The following is a 15,802-nucleotide window of genomic DNA, read 5'->3' as shown; positions in this document are numbered from 1 at the left end:
TACTGACACTAGATCCTAAATCACTGGGGGAAAACTATTTTGTTACAAAATTTTGAGTATCACATTGTACAATACACATTGCATCACTTCCTGTTTTCATATGTTTGTTTAAATACACATTTTGTGAAAATGACATCACATCCTTTTGCTTTTGTGACATTTAAAAGGCTCTTTGTTTTATATTTTTGGGGGATATTTATATTCAAATCCTTTATGTGTTTAAAATAATACATAACTAAATGTATAAATAAATGAAATGATTCCATGAAAAATAAAGGAATAGATGATTTAAATTAAGTTCTACAAAATGTAGTTTTTTTTTTGGTTGTCTCTGTGTACTCTGCGACTGGCTGCCAACCAGTGTCCTCTGCCCACTGCCCAAAGACAGCTGGGATGGGCTTCAGCACCCCCGCGACCCCTGTGAGGATAAGTGGTACAGGAAACAGACGGATGTATAGCGCACTTTATTTTTTTTATTTAATAGGACCTTAAAGTTTGGGGGTGTGTTATACACTAGGTTTTACGGTAGTATAGTACTTTTTTGTGCAATGACTGATCAGTCAAAAATATTGCTGACTACAATCACAAAACATTGGTTGCAACAGGAATGAAGCCCGGGCCACGTTACTATGAGCACCGAATTCTAAACTTTAGACCACCAGTGACAAATACGAGAGGATTGAGAAAATAAAAAGTCATCCTTAAAAAAAAATTCAACTCAACAACACACAATGAGGGAAACAATTATTGGTGTATCTTGGGGTCTCCAACTTTTTTTACGAGCTTACAGCTACTTTACAAGCATAAAGGATACTTAGTTTGATATAAATTTTTGAACACCAACTTGGCTACATGGCTTGCTAAATGGCTAAAAAGGTAGCTTTATAGTTTGCTAGAAAGGTAAACAGGTACAAAACTAAGAGGTAGCTAGATTTCTAGCTAAAAGAGTAAAAGCTAAAAACAAAGCTAGATAGCTAGCTAGAAAGGTGGCCAGCTAGATAGCTTGCAAAAAAATATAAAAAAGCTTGCTAAATGCTAAAAGGATGGGAAGATGACTAGCTACGATGCTAAAAAGCTAGCCAGATAACCAACAAAAAAAACTGTTCATTTTATGCACATAAATTGGAATTCAGTTTGTTGTATTTCCTGTAAAATGAATAAATAAAAAGTTAAATAAATTAATTTCTTCTTCTACTATGTTATTACCAAAGTCATTGTTGGAAATAGGTTTAAATAGACTCAGTAGACCAATAAAAAATATGACTTTATTAGAAAATCGCAATGACCCAGCACTGGTGAGCTATTTTCAGAACAGGTCCTATCCTTGGGGTGTGGGGGCCATCCTGGTGCCTGCGGGCACCACGTTGGGGACCTCTGGTGTGATGATTCTGACTTTGAAGGACAATAGATAAATACTTTGTAAAATGTATGTTGAATTTGTGTTTTTGTCACTTAAAATGCTTAGTTTGGGCTGAGAAATAGTGAAACAAAAAATAATTAGGGAGTGCATGTTATACATAAATAAATGGGGTATTTGTTCCACACCCTTCTCACTTTTTTAACCCCTGGCCCATTTTCATGCCTGCTATAAAAACCATCCCTTCAATTCTACCTTGTTTAAGCAGTTGGCTGTGGCGGCAAGTGGGCTGGAAATAGCAATGCAAGGAATAGGAGGATGCTTGAATTGAAGCTCGGAGTCAGGGGATATGAGTTTATTATTGGCTGCCAGACAGTCTTGCTGACTGGATTGTGCTGACATTATTGGTATTTACCTGTTCTCCTGAGAAGAGGAACATTGCTAAAACTAATAACCTGACTCCACATACCTTTTTTACTCCCACACCTAATTTGTTACAGGCACAAAAAATGGCAGAGATTTAATTAAAAGTTGGTTTTTATTAATTAGAAATTGATTAATCTCACTTTTAGGCGCAGACTCGCTCTGACAGCTCGGTCTCTGTGCTTGAAATATTTGACGGCCGCGTCAATGCTACGCTATTGTGAATAATAAGGAAAAAAACAACATAATGTCGCCCAACTTGTCATTCATTCATCATTCTTTAACCCTGTAAATTGCTTCGATTTTGTTATGGACACGCTTTAATGGGGGGAAAAAGTCCTCGAGCTACTCTATTAGATTGTACAAAACACTAGGCCTGCAACTAACGACTATTTTATAGATGACTAGTCACAGACTATTGAAACGACGAGTCGAATAATTGGATATTTATTATTTTATTCTTTGATTAAGTATGAAGTTGATTATATTATGTGGCAAATGATAATAAACACGAGAAAATTCGTAGAATGAAAAATTAATCTTTTAAAAAATAAACAAAAAATGCTCAGTGCTCAGTCAGTAGAGACATAAATTCATAAATAAGCCTATGTCCATTTTTTGGGAACAGCCAAAAAATGTAAAATCAAGTATACATTTTCAGTCCTTGTAAACCAATAACAGGCACATTAGCAGCAGCAGTAGAACAGTCAATAATACAGATAGGTCAATTTTGTGAAGTATATTCAGTGGTTAACGGCAAAGTTTGTAACAAAAATACTTTTTGATTCTCAAAAAGTTTGAAATCAAACGCTTACAACAACTGACGTTTGTTCGTCTTTCTGCATACATTTAATTTAAAGCCGTCTTTTACAGCAGAATATCAACATATAAAATGTACAATGCATGTCATCAAAACCATATAGGCTTAACCAGTGTCTGAAATAACGTCTGCCCGAGGCATGCATTTACGTAGTGCGTACAACTTACAAATCGTCTCTGCCTGGGTGGCCAACAGCTTTTCCAAGATTTTTTTTTTTTTTTTTTCAAATCAAACGTTTGCTTTAGTCCGATTTTGAAATCTTCGTTCGGTTAGGACATTTCGTTCCGTTTGGCAGTTTGCATACTAGGCAGCCAATCAGAAACCTGCGTCGAATAACTTCGTGCTTCTGGACTCTTCGAGTGTTAAAAGGTCGTGCATTTGCATATCATTTTCCAAGGTAGACACACAGAGAACACAAGAAAAATTGAAAAGTGGTTAGGAATCAAGCCAAAACCTCAGCCCCAGAAAAAAGATTCAAAAGAAGCTAACAGAATTTATGACGCTACATAACATAAACGTACATTAAAAGCATCGTGGTAAGAGGAGTTCACGTGGCTTGTAGCAGACAACGGAACGCAAACATTGCATGAATGAAGATGAGTAAGTACAGGTACAGACTGATGGCAGATGGAAAACGGCAATGTCATATACATGCAATGAATGTTAAAAGCAGATTTATAATATATTTAATTTTAAAGTGTTGCTCTGTTGTACATTGTGATTATCAATCCTTAATATTTTGCAACAATGTTTTTTTTTTTTGCGATGAGTCGTCTTATTGTGTTTCAAGTTGTGAAAAATGGGGCAGGCAACTTTTCAGAGTTGTCACTTGCTTAACTGTTACTTGAATCTTACCGTTTCGTTCAACTGACCATTGTGCTTTTGAATGTTAATGCATCATCCATCTCCTGGCATGATACACTAGGTATACTTTGCAAACTTTGCAAGTATTCTTTTGATTGGCTTTATCAAGGCTAAAATGCTCCAAAACCTTGAAAGTTTCGCTATGCGTAGTTGATGTTGAAGGCACGATTTCTGTATGTTTGTTACCATTTGAGACAGAGATGCTAATTGTGATTGTGCATGTGCGACTCTCATCAGAGATAATATTGATATTGAGAATCTTCTTTCCGTCAAAAAATTGTGTCTGACGATAATATTCAACGATATTACTCGTTGACTATTTCTTTTATCAATTTTTGCTGACGATGTTGATTAATTGTTGCAGTCCTATTCAATACAGGAAAAACTTTTTTTCACTCTTAGGGCATGAACGCAGATGCCTTTGAGAAGAAGTTCAACACCCTGGAAGTCCATTTCATCCGCAGTCAGCAGCTCTTTTGCCGGGAAGTTCTCAAACTGACAGACGGACAGAGCGCCGTCATCAGCAATGGAAGGGTGAGTGCTCTAGTTTTTTGTTTTTCATAGGCCCAAAAAAACAGTTGTCAAAATGACTTTTGTTTGTTTTATCTGGCGAGGGGCTGCTATGTCGATAAATGGTGTGCACATTTGAAATTATCAAATGTTTCTCTGCTGTGGGAAGCCGGAAGGCTCTTATCTTGAAATAGACTCGAAGAAAACATACAGAAAATGTCGACTTAAGTGGAGAAAACATTTTCTTACAATCCCATTACAGTCAACGCCCCTAAGGCAAGTAGTAAATAATACATTTTAGACTATTTGTCCCCAAATTACCCTTCCTGGGCATGGATGGATGAAAATCTTGTGGATATAGACACAAACAACTGTTTGGAACAAGTTTTTATCACGTTGTAAGAATGATTAAAGGAGACATATTCAGCTGAATAAAATGTTTGCCATTTTGAAATTCCTTTCTAAAAACACCGACCGAGAGTTCCAATTTGAGATAAAACCGAAATGTATCTGTACAGCACTTCTCACACAGCAAAGGTAACTCAAAGTGATGTATAAAAATATTTAATGTACAATTAAGAGTACCCCCTCCTACTCCTACCCATTATCACAGAATGCCATATACACAAACGCACACTCAAGGATTGGTTGTAAAAAGATGGCAAGGCACAGACAAACAATGTGAAGAAATGTGTCTGTGAGGATTCTGTTACAATCTGGTGATTCAAACCCCCATACTTTGCTCCGTACAACAGCAGGGACCCCTCACTGTGAGATTATTTTCTTGCCATATAGTGATCGAATTAAATGTTGTTTGAAATTGAATAGGAATTACTTTTCTTCTCTGTGTGTTTGTTAAACATCGGGTTGCGAGTTTGGTAAAACAAGTGCTGGAGTGGAGCACTTATGTTGAGGTTAAAAGTTGGATTGTATATAGTTAAGCTTTTAAATAAAATAACATTTTATTTTTATCTTGTATTGTTTTTTTTTTTATTAATGAATTCTGTGTTGCTTGACTTTAAAGTTAGTTAGTATAAAAAGTTCGAAGTTGAAGGCTACTAGAATACAGTATTATAATACATCCATCCATCCATTATCCGCACCGCTTATCCTTAGTAGGGTCGCGGGGGTGTTGGAGCCCATCCCAGCTATCTTCGGGCAGTGGGCAGGGGACACCCTGAACTGGTTGCCAGCCAGTTGCAGGGTACACAGAGACAGACAATTTGCCCGCTCATTCACACCTTGGGACAATTTGGACCGGCCAATTAACCTGACATGCATTTTTTTATAATGTGGTAGGAAACCGGAATGCTCGGAGGAAACGCACGTAAGCACGGGGAGAACATGCAAACTCCACACAGGAGGTTCAATCTCATGACCTCAGAACTGTGCCGCACCAGCGCTAACCACTGTACCGCAGTGCTGCCCTACTATAATACATGTTTTAATTAATTCATTACATGCATAATATTAAATTATCATTTGTAATATAACGGGTAAAGCAACAAAAAACCCGAAGAGCCAAAAGTGCCCACTCTGTGTCGTGAGTCTAGCTAAAATAGCCATTTCTCAAAAAGAGCCGGAATTTCCATCACTAATACAGGGTTCCCGCGGATCATTGAAAAGTCTTAAAAGGCATTGGATTCATTATTCTAAAAATAAGGCTTTAAGTAGGCATCAAAATATATTCAAAACAATTTTCAAAAGTCTTAAAAATGTGAACACCCTTCTGAGGATAAGCGGGATGTGTTCACTACCGATAAGCGGTGCAGATAATGGATGGATGGATGAACTAAAAAGACTTAGCAACATTTATGAATTTACTCATTTACTTTGGTGGTAACATCATGTGACCACAATAACGAACTATCAAAACGGTGATCTGGTTTCAATCGGGCCTTTCAGAGCAGACGCATGTCTTAGGTCTACCCAAAATACACATATCAACTTGGGACAGAGATGTTTATCTTGGACAACTAGAACGTGTAAATGTAATGAGAAATGCCTGACCTCGTAACGTTTTTCGCATTAGCTTAGAGCTGTGCTGTGTAAAACATGGAGACACGATGTATTCTGTGCGAGAAATATTCGTGTTTACAGTAATCCCTCGGTTATCGCGGTTAATGGGGACCAAAACCACCCGCAAAAAGTGAAAATACACCAAGTAGCGACGCCCCTTCAGAAATGCTTTTTTTTATTATTATTTTTTTTTTAGACCCGCGAAGCTCTGAACCCGCGAACGTGGAACCGCGAAGTAGCGAGGTCCCACTGTATTGTCTTATTTGTTTCAATTGTTGGTTTTTTTTGTCAAGTTCATGTTAAATTTGATTTCTCAAGGCATAAAAAAGGTCTTGAAAGTCTTAAATTTAGCTTGCCTAAAGCTGTAGGAACACTGTAATAAGTTGCGTATGATAATAACATACCTGTGAACTCATCCGTTTCAGCCATTCCTTTTTTATTTATCATTTTAAATTGTGTACGCCACATAACTAAATTCAAAACAATAGTTTTTTGTTAGATCTAGTCTCATCCATTTCAGCTTTAATCCTGATGGTCTCTGTCACTGGGAGCACACAGCAACGTCATCGTATATTGATATGAGCATTTATTTTTCAAGCACATTCTTTACACAAATTATTTTTATTCTACATAGTCCATCTTACTGTAAGTAAATATGGCACCTCTTTTTGCATTAAACTCCTGTCTCGTTTACCGTGCTTTGTGGGTGTGATTTGTGTGCTGTGTAATTGCCTTTCATGTCTAGTGAATTAATGATTAAATAGTTTATGAGGGCCTTCATTCAACAAAGATCTAGCTTCTTGATTTTCCTCTAAAAATGCACCAGATCGATGAGTTTGAATTTAAAATGTACAACATTTTCTTCTGGGACGCATGCCCCTGGAACTCCCTAAACTGTCAATCCTCCAGGGTCTCACAAAATTGTATGGGAATCACAGGCATTAATATATTATTTACTCTTATTATTCTACTCATTTTAATCTATTTTGTAAAATGTTATGTATTGGACTAAATTTACTTATTGATCCCAAACATCATTAAGTGGAGGTGGAGAAATCATAGCTGGTATGAATAGCTCACCAGTTTTACATTCAGCTCTGCAATGATTTTGAACCACTCTTCCTGTTTAGCTCTTGAAATCATTCAAGTTTCTTAGCTGCCTTTTGGAAACTCAAAAGCGTCAGGTTTCCTGTTTAAAAACGTGGCTGACTACTGACTGGCTCATAATTTCCGGCCTCACATTCGTTTTGTTCCCAAAGGTCATCATGTCTGCTTAGGATCATATCAGAGTTGACCTAATAGGTTCGAAAACTCTGTATTCACTTCAAACAAAAAAAAATCTCTTATCTTTGTTCATGTCCTTATCAGCAGTGTGCAGTCGCAAAGATAAGAGATAGATGCACTTTCAGCAGATGACAGGAGTTGCACAATTAACTTTGTGTGGTTACATAGTTTTTTTTCCCCAATGTGATTATTTTGAAACTTTCACATTGTTTTTTTTTTTTTTAATAATGTTTGCCCTTAATCAGTGGGGTGATACCTTTTATAGGCCCCTTTCCATTCTTCCTATTCAAGGTATCATTATGCACTAATGTCTTTTATCAAAACCTAATTTAATCTTACCATTTCCCCTTCATATTTCTTTCCAAAGTACAACATACTACGTTTATATATGGCTAAATAATTGCAGTTACCTAAAGAAAACAATTCACTGTTTTAGGAAATCCATCAATCTATTTGTATTTGTATTTATTTTAATATAACTGATAGTATTTGTCTTATCTTAATAATGATGGTGTGATAATATATAGCACAGGGGTCTCAAACTTGGGGCACAAGTTTAATGTAAGTGCAGCAAATGATGGATTCATTCATTACAGATTCATTGATTTTTATTTGTATTGTGAGATTTTGGGAAACAACCTCCTTCCCTCAGTTAGAGCATTGAAGATAGGTTTTGGCTGGGTCTTGGATCACAACGACCCGAAGCACACAGCCAGGAAAACCCAGGAGTGGCTCCCCCAAGAAGCATAATAAGGTTCTAGTATGGCCCAGCCAGCCTACAGACCACAACCCATTCAAAAATCTTTGGAGGGAGCTCAAATTCTGTGTTTCTCAGCGACAGCAGATCTGTGTGGAGGAGTGGGACAAGGTCCTCCTGCAGTGTGTCCAAAACCTGGTGAAAGACTACAGGAAACGTTGACCTCTGTAAAAGCAAACAGAGCCTACTGTACCAAATATCACAATTCATTTTCTTAGGTGTTCAAATACTTACCGGAGTATAATCCGCTACTTTTTTCCCAAATTTTCAACCCTGCGGGTTATTGAGAGATGCGGCCAATTTATGTAATTTTTTTAACGGCCGCCATCGGCGCTCGAGTATGTAAGGTAAGATTTAGACCGGTGGAATATGTGCGCTGAGGAAGATCACAACTTCTGAGCGTAAACATAAACATACCTTCATCGTGCAAATTGCACAGAGTAAGGCTCATGACGCAGCTTCCAGGTCAAAAGCAAACGGGCATATTGCTGGGGTGTATTGAAGTAAGGGAGCGTAGGAAGACGTCATCGTAATAAGGTTTCTTTCCGACATTGAGAAAGACAACTTAGATGTCATTAACAAGGAGGCAGAAGAGGATGGTCTGCCGTGAGTCTAACGAATACGGCTTTTATTTTCTTAACAAACTAGTATGCAGGCATGCGAGCGTGTTGTTAGTAGCGTGAGGCTAGCTCCCAAAGGCACAGTTTAGGATGAAAGTGTATTAATTAATAGTCAAATAATAGTCACTGTCCCTTTAACTATGCTTTTGTTGACACTGTTTTGTGACATGACGTGTTTCAGATCCTCGGGCCGTTCGATGAGCAGGAGGAATTCACTGCCGAGGATTTCAAATTGCTGAACAAGATTACTCGGAGCAGCTCTGCTGAGAAAGTTAAATCCCAAGTTAAACAAATGGGGATGAAGCCATTGCAGTAAGATTTTTTGCCCCCTGTTATTGTTGATGGTTTGTTGTTTAATTCCTTTTGGCTGTTCATTGTCTTAACAAGATTCACAAACTCCTTTTTTTGTTCTATTTTGTTCCTCAGGGCCAGCGACATGGTAATGAAGGTTGATGCCCTGTTAGCCGCAGCCCCCAAGGGAGAGGTACGAAGGGATGTGACCTTTCTCCAAGAGACCCACAGGTAAGAAGTTGCCCTCTTGTGACATATTTGATTTTTAATTTGAAAGAAAATTTCTTTTTATCTGGGTTGTATTAGCTTACCCCCTTCTGATTCCCCTCTCAGCGTGCTGCAGCTCTCGCCCCGAGAAAACGAGGTCTTCTATGATGTGGTGGCCATTGTTGACCCGCTTACCAGGGCAGCGCAGAAGATGTCTCCCCTGTTGATAGTGAGTCATTTTAGATGTCCAATAAAAAGCATGTATATCCACATTTATTTAACCCCAGGGGCATTAAAATATTGAGAGATTTTTTTATAGAAACACACCTCTTACAATGAAAGACATAAAGAGGGGAACCACCACCCCAGTCTGCCAGTCCAGAGGCACTGTCCCCGATGTCCATGCGATGTTGTATGCGGGCCTGTTTTGAAAAAAAAAAATGGAAAAAAATAAAGCAACCGCAAAAAACAAACAACATAACCTACTTTGGCTTAAAAAATCTTTTAGAAATTAGTGACCGATTTATATGTTGATTGACACATAAGGTTGACCAATGAAATTCCCAACATAAATGTATGCCTATTTACGATGTGTCTGCAAATCAGCGCAGAAAATAAAGGTGCGTAATGCAACTCGGGATCCATCTTAACGCACAACTACCACGTACAACTGTGCACAATCAGTGAATGACTTCTGGAAAGAGAAGTCAAACATTTAAAACTCTTTCACAATGTCTACAAATTGGCCACAGTAAAACACACCATTGCATGAGTTTTAGAGCTATAAACTGGTCGTCTCCAAATGGCCACTTTTTAAAACGACTAGACCTACCGTTAGAAAAAAGTGTATGAAAAATGCGTTGACCTGGGACCAGGTTGGGCTTTATGCTATATTACATATATATATATATATATATATATATATATATATATATATATATATATATATATATATATATATATATATATTACAGGATTATGTAGTGGTTAAAAAACAACACATCCAAAACAGTGATTCTCAAAGTGTAATATGGCCACCTCTTGTGGAGAGTCTGTTTGTGGTTTATTCTTCCAAACATGAGTTTACACCACATATGAAGCCAAATAAAGCTTGCATGAGTTTGTAAGGCTTTGTCAGGGACCAGTGGTTTCATTTTGTGGAAATCTACCACAGATGGCCCGCTTAATATGAAAATATGACTAACAGTGTGAAAGCACCAAGTGAATCAGCTAGCGTCAACAGACATTGTTAACTGTGTGCTTTCAGCCAAGCTCTGCAGCACGCTGGAGAAATCATGATGGCGGCACATTATATTGATTTGTGGTTGTGATAGAGGGAGTCCCCTGTACAAAATCACTGACCCATTGTTGTTTTTTCTTCTATTACATGTTCTATTTATTATACTTTGAATGGCAGTAGCTCAATCTGTAAAGGCTTGATTGGAACTGTTTGGCTTGAAGACAGTAAGGTTGGATCGATCGATATCCACAGTCTCAAAAAATGCCCAATCTATGCCATAGGCTCGGAGTGTTGGCGAGTGGCTGGCTGCTGAAAGCTGCCAGCAGTTATTTGAAATAATGTTGGGATGGAAATGAACATGCATTTGCTCAGAGGTTTTGGTTAGCAAAAGGAGTGTATTGTCATTGAGCTATCTACAGGAGGGGGGTTACTACCATGGTTTTGGCAGGCACCAGGTAGCCGCTTAAGAACACCTGAGTAGTTTACTGGCATGAGAAATCCTTGACTTTGAATACTTCATAATTCATGCGAAAATTACTTTGAAACTCAGCCTAATATATACATTTTTAATATATATATATATATATATATATATATATATATATATATATATATATATATATATAAGATAAACACACACGCGGGGCTCTTGTACGAGGCAAATAATTTATTGACATAGTAACAACATAATAATTATTATAGAAATACATATCAAAATGGTAGCCATTTGCACAAATCAATAACAAAAAAGTTGCTTTCAGCTTCAGAAATGCTTATAATGAAATTGTTCATCAAATAATTTTTAAGGATATTTTAAAGACTTTCTAGTTTAGAATAGAAACAAATCGTGTGCATTACTTTTTCCCATTCAGTATTTGTAGATTTTTCATACGGGTGCTTGAAATCTTTGAAAATGGTTAAATATTGTGTTTTGTTTGTTGTGTTTCCACGGTTTAGGTGTAGTGCTTGTAAATACTTAAAATTGTTTCCATGTTTCTCTGCAATCTAACTTAATAGACTTCGCATTACATGAAAAAAAAATAAAACGTGTCTCCTTAAAAATGACGTGATTAACAGCAGCTGGCACTAGTTATTATGGTGTTGTCATTTGAAGCGTCATCCCTCCCTACGCGTGGTGCCCAAGAAGGCAGGTGCATCAGACCAGGTTGCTGGGAGGCTTTTGTTTTAAAAAAATGATGACTAAAAAGGGCAAATACAAACAATAGCTATAACATGGAACAAATCCACGCACAGCATGCTGCAGTGTATGCGAAAAGAATGAGATCCAACTCTTCAGAATTCGAGAGCAAGCTCTCTGCAAACATCTGAAAGGTAATTCATGGAGATGAACAGCTTAACTATGAGGGTTTTTTTTTTTTTTGCTAATGGTTTGGTTATTGCTACAATAAACAGGGCACTATAAAATGATGAAATGTGTATTAGTGCAAGGATTACGCGTCAGTTAAAATTAAGGTATTGTTTACCACAGGCAAATTGTAATGGAAGGGATTTCCCACAATTGAAAATTTAAGATATACATTACCATCATTTTACCGAGCATCTTTATTAGGAGAGATTCTTCTCAAAAATATTTACCGGCTCTGCCCAAATTACTAACTAAGTTCCGGACGATCGTTCGTAAGTTAAATTTGTTTGTAAGTTGCTTCAGTGCTATATTTTGTATGTCAAAGGTTTATGTAAATATTTTTAAGGCTTGTTTAAGTCACCTGTATTGTTTTGTACTAAAAACTAAACCTTTCATAAGATAATATGCTCTAAAAAGATAAATAAAGTTACGTTTAACTTACTTTTGGAAGATACGCTTCCTCCGTGGAAGAGTGGATGAAAAAAAAGCGATCCAACCATTTTTTCAACCGCATCAATCTTTCTTATTCCACTTTCATTTCAAAAGACACAGCTCACCTCTTCTTTACACTTTACACCACATGTGTCAAACTCCCGGCCCGCGGGCCATGTCCGGCCCGCCGTGTAATCATATCCGGCCCGCATTTTACATTGTTATTAATGGCCCGTCAATATGAACAACGCCGTCTCATCCCTGGACATCATATTCTGTCGTTTTAGGCACTGTACCTATTCCTTCATATATGACGTATACTATACTATATACCAGGTGTCGGGAACCTATGGCTCGCGAGCCATATATGGCTCTGCCTATGAATACCTATGGCTCAGAGACAAATTTAATTGCATGCAAATTTTGTCCATCTCGATCAAAACTTGAGCTATTAATCCTGTTCAGATACACGCAAAGCCAAACCAAAGCTGAATATCAATGCAGTACTTTTCTGAATATATAGGGCACGTTTTCACTACGATGTACAGTCAAGGTGTCACACAAAAAGAAACCTCGTTTTGGCTGTACAACGCTAAAGAATCCTTTATATAAAAGCTCACTGTGTTCATCTGTGTTCAGTGTTCAGATACTTTTTGATGAATCCATGGAACAAATTGTAAATACGCCAAAACACCGGAAGAGAACTTAAAGTTATTTGATTGGGTGAGTGGGAGGGATGGGTGGAGCTATGCAAAAAGTGCAAGCACTCCCTCCTATCTCTCGCCGAAGGTAAGCACATCAGGCTCCCTGTTCTCAGAATGTTGTGACGTTTTTACAAAAGAATTTGGGTAGCATTTTCATATTTCTACTTTTGACAGATGTATTAAGGAGAGCAAAATCTTTTGGGATATTTAAGTTTTTTTTAATATATCCATTGACATAGGAGCAAATGAATTTGAATGTTATTTTAATGATAAGTTGTTTAAGTTAAGTTCTAAGTTGTATAATTTGACAATATATTTTTATTTAGAGCAAAATAATAAATACTGTATAAGTGATTCAAAGTTTAAATTTAATATTCTTGTCTGTTAGTATTCATATTTATGTTCCAAAAACATTCAGTTTAAGTGTGTTCAATACATTTTTATCCTGGTTGGCCCGCGACCTAAGTGTGTTTTGAATTTTGGCCCCTTGTGCAATTGAGTTTGACATCCCTGCTTTACACCAACTAGATATTAAACAATAAAAATAATAAAAAAGTTCTTAGCGCGCTGGATATAGTATAGACATTTAAAGACAGTATAGAATGTTTTCACACGAACTAGGAAGAGGAAGCTGATTTTTTTTTTCTCCTGGGTGGATGCTGGGTGACCTCTCATAGCGCCACACATCGGTAGCGGTGGAAAGAAGCACCACGATACCGTCCTCTACTTCAGAAAAAGGTGTACACAACACAAAAGTCAAGTCAAGTCTTGTTTATTTGTATAGCCCTTAATCACAATGAGTCTCAAAGGGCTGCCCAGATCCAAGACTATTATGACACCATCCCCTCATCTAAAACCTACATGAGGGCAAATAATAAACATAAAATATAGGTTATTCATATGCTATAGAAGTGTGTTTTAAGCTTAGATTCAAACATTTCCACTGAGGTTGCAGATCGAATCTCAAGGGGAAGAGCATTCCACAGCAACGGGGCCTGGATCGAGAACGTTCTCGAACCTGCGGATCTCTTCTTGGCTCTTGGGATCACTAGTAGAGCAATGTCCGGAAATTCTTCGACATCCCTAAAAAAAATGATAGTATATACTGTTTTTTTGTAAGTTTAATGGTCGTAAGTAGGGGAGCGTCAGTACTCATGAATCTTTCAGATACACAAACATATTCGCGATTTACTTCTAAAGATACCAAAATCGCATATGTAAATCGCAGATATATTTGTGGATTTAAAAAAAAACGTGTCAAGATTGCAGACATATTTGAGGATTTGAAAAACACGTGTGTAAATCGCGCATATACAGTATTTGTGGATTTGCACAATTCACACCGCATCTCTTCTTTTAATCGTACTGGAGAATCTTGGGAATTGGCAATTGAAAGTCCTTAAAAATTGATTGCATTTGGCTGTGAAAAAGCATGTACGAACCTTGTTATATTTCTTCCAGTTTTTTGGCATCTTATTGGCCAAGACACTAACTGAAATTTTTTTTTCCACAATAGTAATTTGAAATCATATTTTTAATACATTGCTGGATTTACATGAAAATATTTTTTTACCCAATTCAGCAAATAGTCAACATATCATCAGAACATAGACTGGTGCTCTTAAAATTAATTTAACGTGTCAAGATTGCAGACATATTTGAGGATTTGAAAAACACGTGTGTAAATCGCGCATATACAGTATTTGTGGATTTGCACAATTCACACCGCATCTCTTCTTTTAATCGTACTGGAGAATCTTGGGAATTGGCAATTGAAAGTCCTTAAAAATTGATTGCATTTGGCTGTGAAAAAACATGTACGAACCTTGTTATATTTCTTCCAGTTTTTTGGCATGTTATTGGCCAAGACACTAACTGAATTTTTTTTTTCCACAATAGTAATTTGAAATCATATTTTTAATACATTGCTGGATTTACATGAAAATATTTTTTTACCCAATTCAGCAAATAGTCAACATATCATCAGAACATAGACTGGTGCTCTTAAAATTAATTTAGAAATAAATAAATAAAACACTTTTAAATAATTTTTGTTTGAATGGTTGTTTACATGGTTTAACTTGTAAGAATAACCTCCCTTCTGAAATCTTTCATCACATTGATTGTGGAAATGCATTCAGAACGCCCTGTGCTGGTAGCAGTGTTGTATAATAGTTTTATTATGCGTTACTAATTTGAATGCATTTATAAATAGATCCTTTTGACATGTTTTGTAATCCACAATTGAGTAAGCACCACTTACATAAGTAAGCGTAATGTAAATAGAATAATCCTTTTGGGATGGTACCGAAACTTGTTTTTCTCCCACTGTCTGTTATCCTTCACACAGAAACCCGGTTGTTTTTGTTTTGTTCTCTTAATTTTAACATTCTCTTCTCCTCTGTGGCCTCCTGCAGGTGCTCAGTCAAGTGGTCAACTTAAGGCTGCGCCTCTTCACAAATTGCAAGGCCAAATTGTCCGAGATGCCCCTCAAGAGGTAAGCTCGGCGCTCCAGTTGTAATTAGGTGCTCCCGTTAGGCTTGTTTAAGCGTCCTCGGAATGTTCACGGAGCATATCTGCCTAGCTCCGCCACTCCACAAGATTAAACTGATCCAATCTGCTTAATATCGCTGCCTTATTGCTCTGGGCCTGCTCTCGCATCTCCGAGCAAATTGCACCGCCGTGGTACGGAAACCAGCCCAACAAATCATCAACAAAAGACACAGTCTTATAACTTTTAGCGCAACGTGAATGTAAGTCATGGATTTTTACTGTATTGTGTTGAAATGGTACATATTGGAAATAGTTGAAATGCACCCGTTGGCCACCTTTGGTGCTCATTTCAAATGAATGTCGGTACTTTCGCTACATTAGTACTGCTCAACTGCCATTTTTAGTGTACACGATG

At 37.2% G+C, this 15,802-nt stretch overlaps 1 protein-coding gene across 3 annotated transcripts in view; it reads left to right on the top strand.

The window, feature by feature from the left end:
- uggt2 (UDP-glucose glycoprotein glucosyltransferase 2) overlaps window positions 1-15,802 on the top strand; it is an 84,683-nt gene that overhangs the window by 22,423 nt on the left and 46,458 nt on the right. For all 3 annotated transcript variants that reach the window (XM_088352174.1, XM_088352173.1, XM_088352175.1), the window contains 5 exons: window positions 3,867-3,998; window positions 8,836-8,966; window positions 9,081-9,176; window positions 9,279-9,381; window positions 15,312-15,391. In XM_088352174.1, coding sequence (XP_088208300.1) covers window positions 3,867-3,998; window positions 8,836-8,966; window positions 9,081-9,176; window positions 9,279-9,381; window positions 15,312-15,391 — 542 coding nt within the window. The remainder of the gene's footprint in view (window positions 1-3,866; window positions 3,999-8,835; window positions 8,967-9,080; window positions 9,177-9,278; window positions 9,382-15,311; window positions 15,392-15,802) is intronic.

Source organism: Urocampus carinirostris, chromosome 14 (assembly GCF_059441175.1).
Source record: "Urocampus carinirostris isolate Australia breed hairy pipefish chromosome 14, RoL_Ucar_1.0, whole genome shotgun sequence".
NCBI lineage: Eukaryota > Metazoa > Chordata > Actinopteri > Syngnathiformes > Syngnathidae > Urocampus > Urocampus carinirostris.
This window is presented reverse-complemented; position numbering and strand designations above follow the sequence as displayed.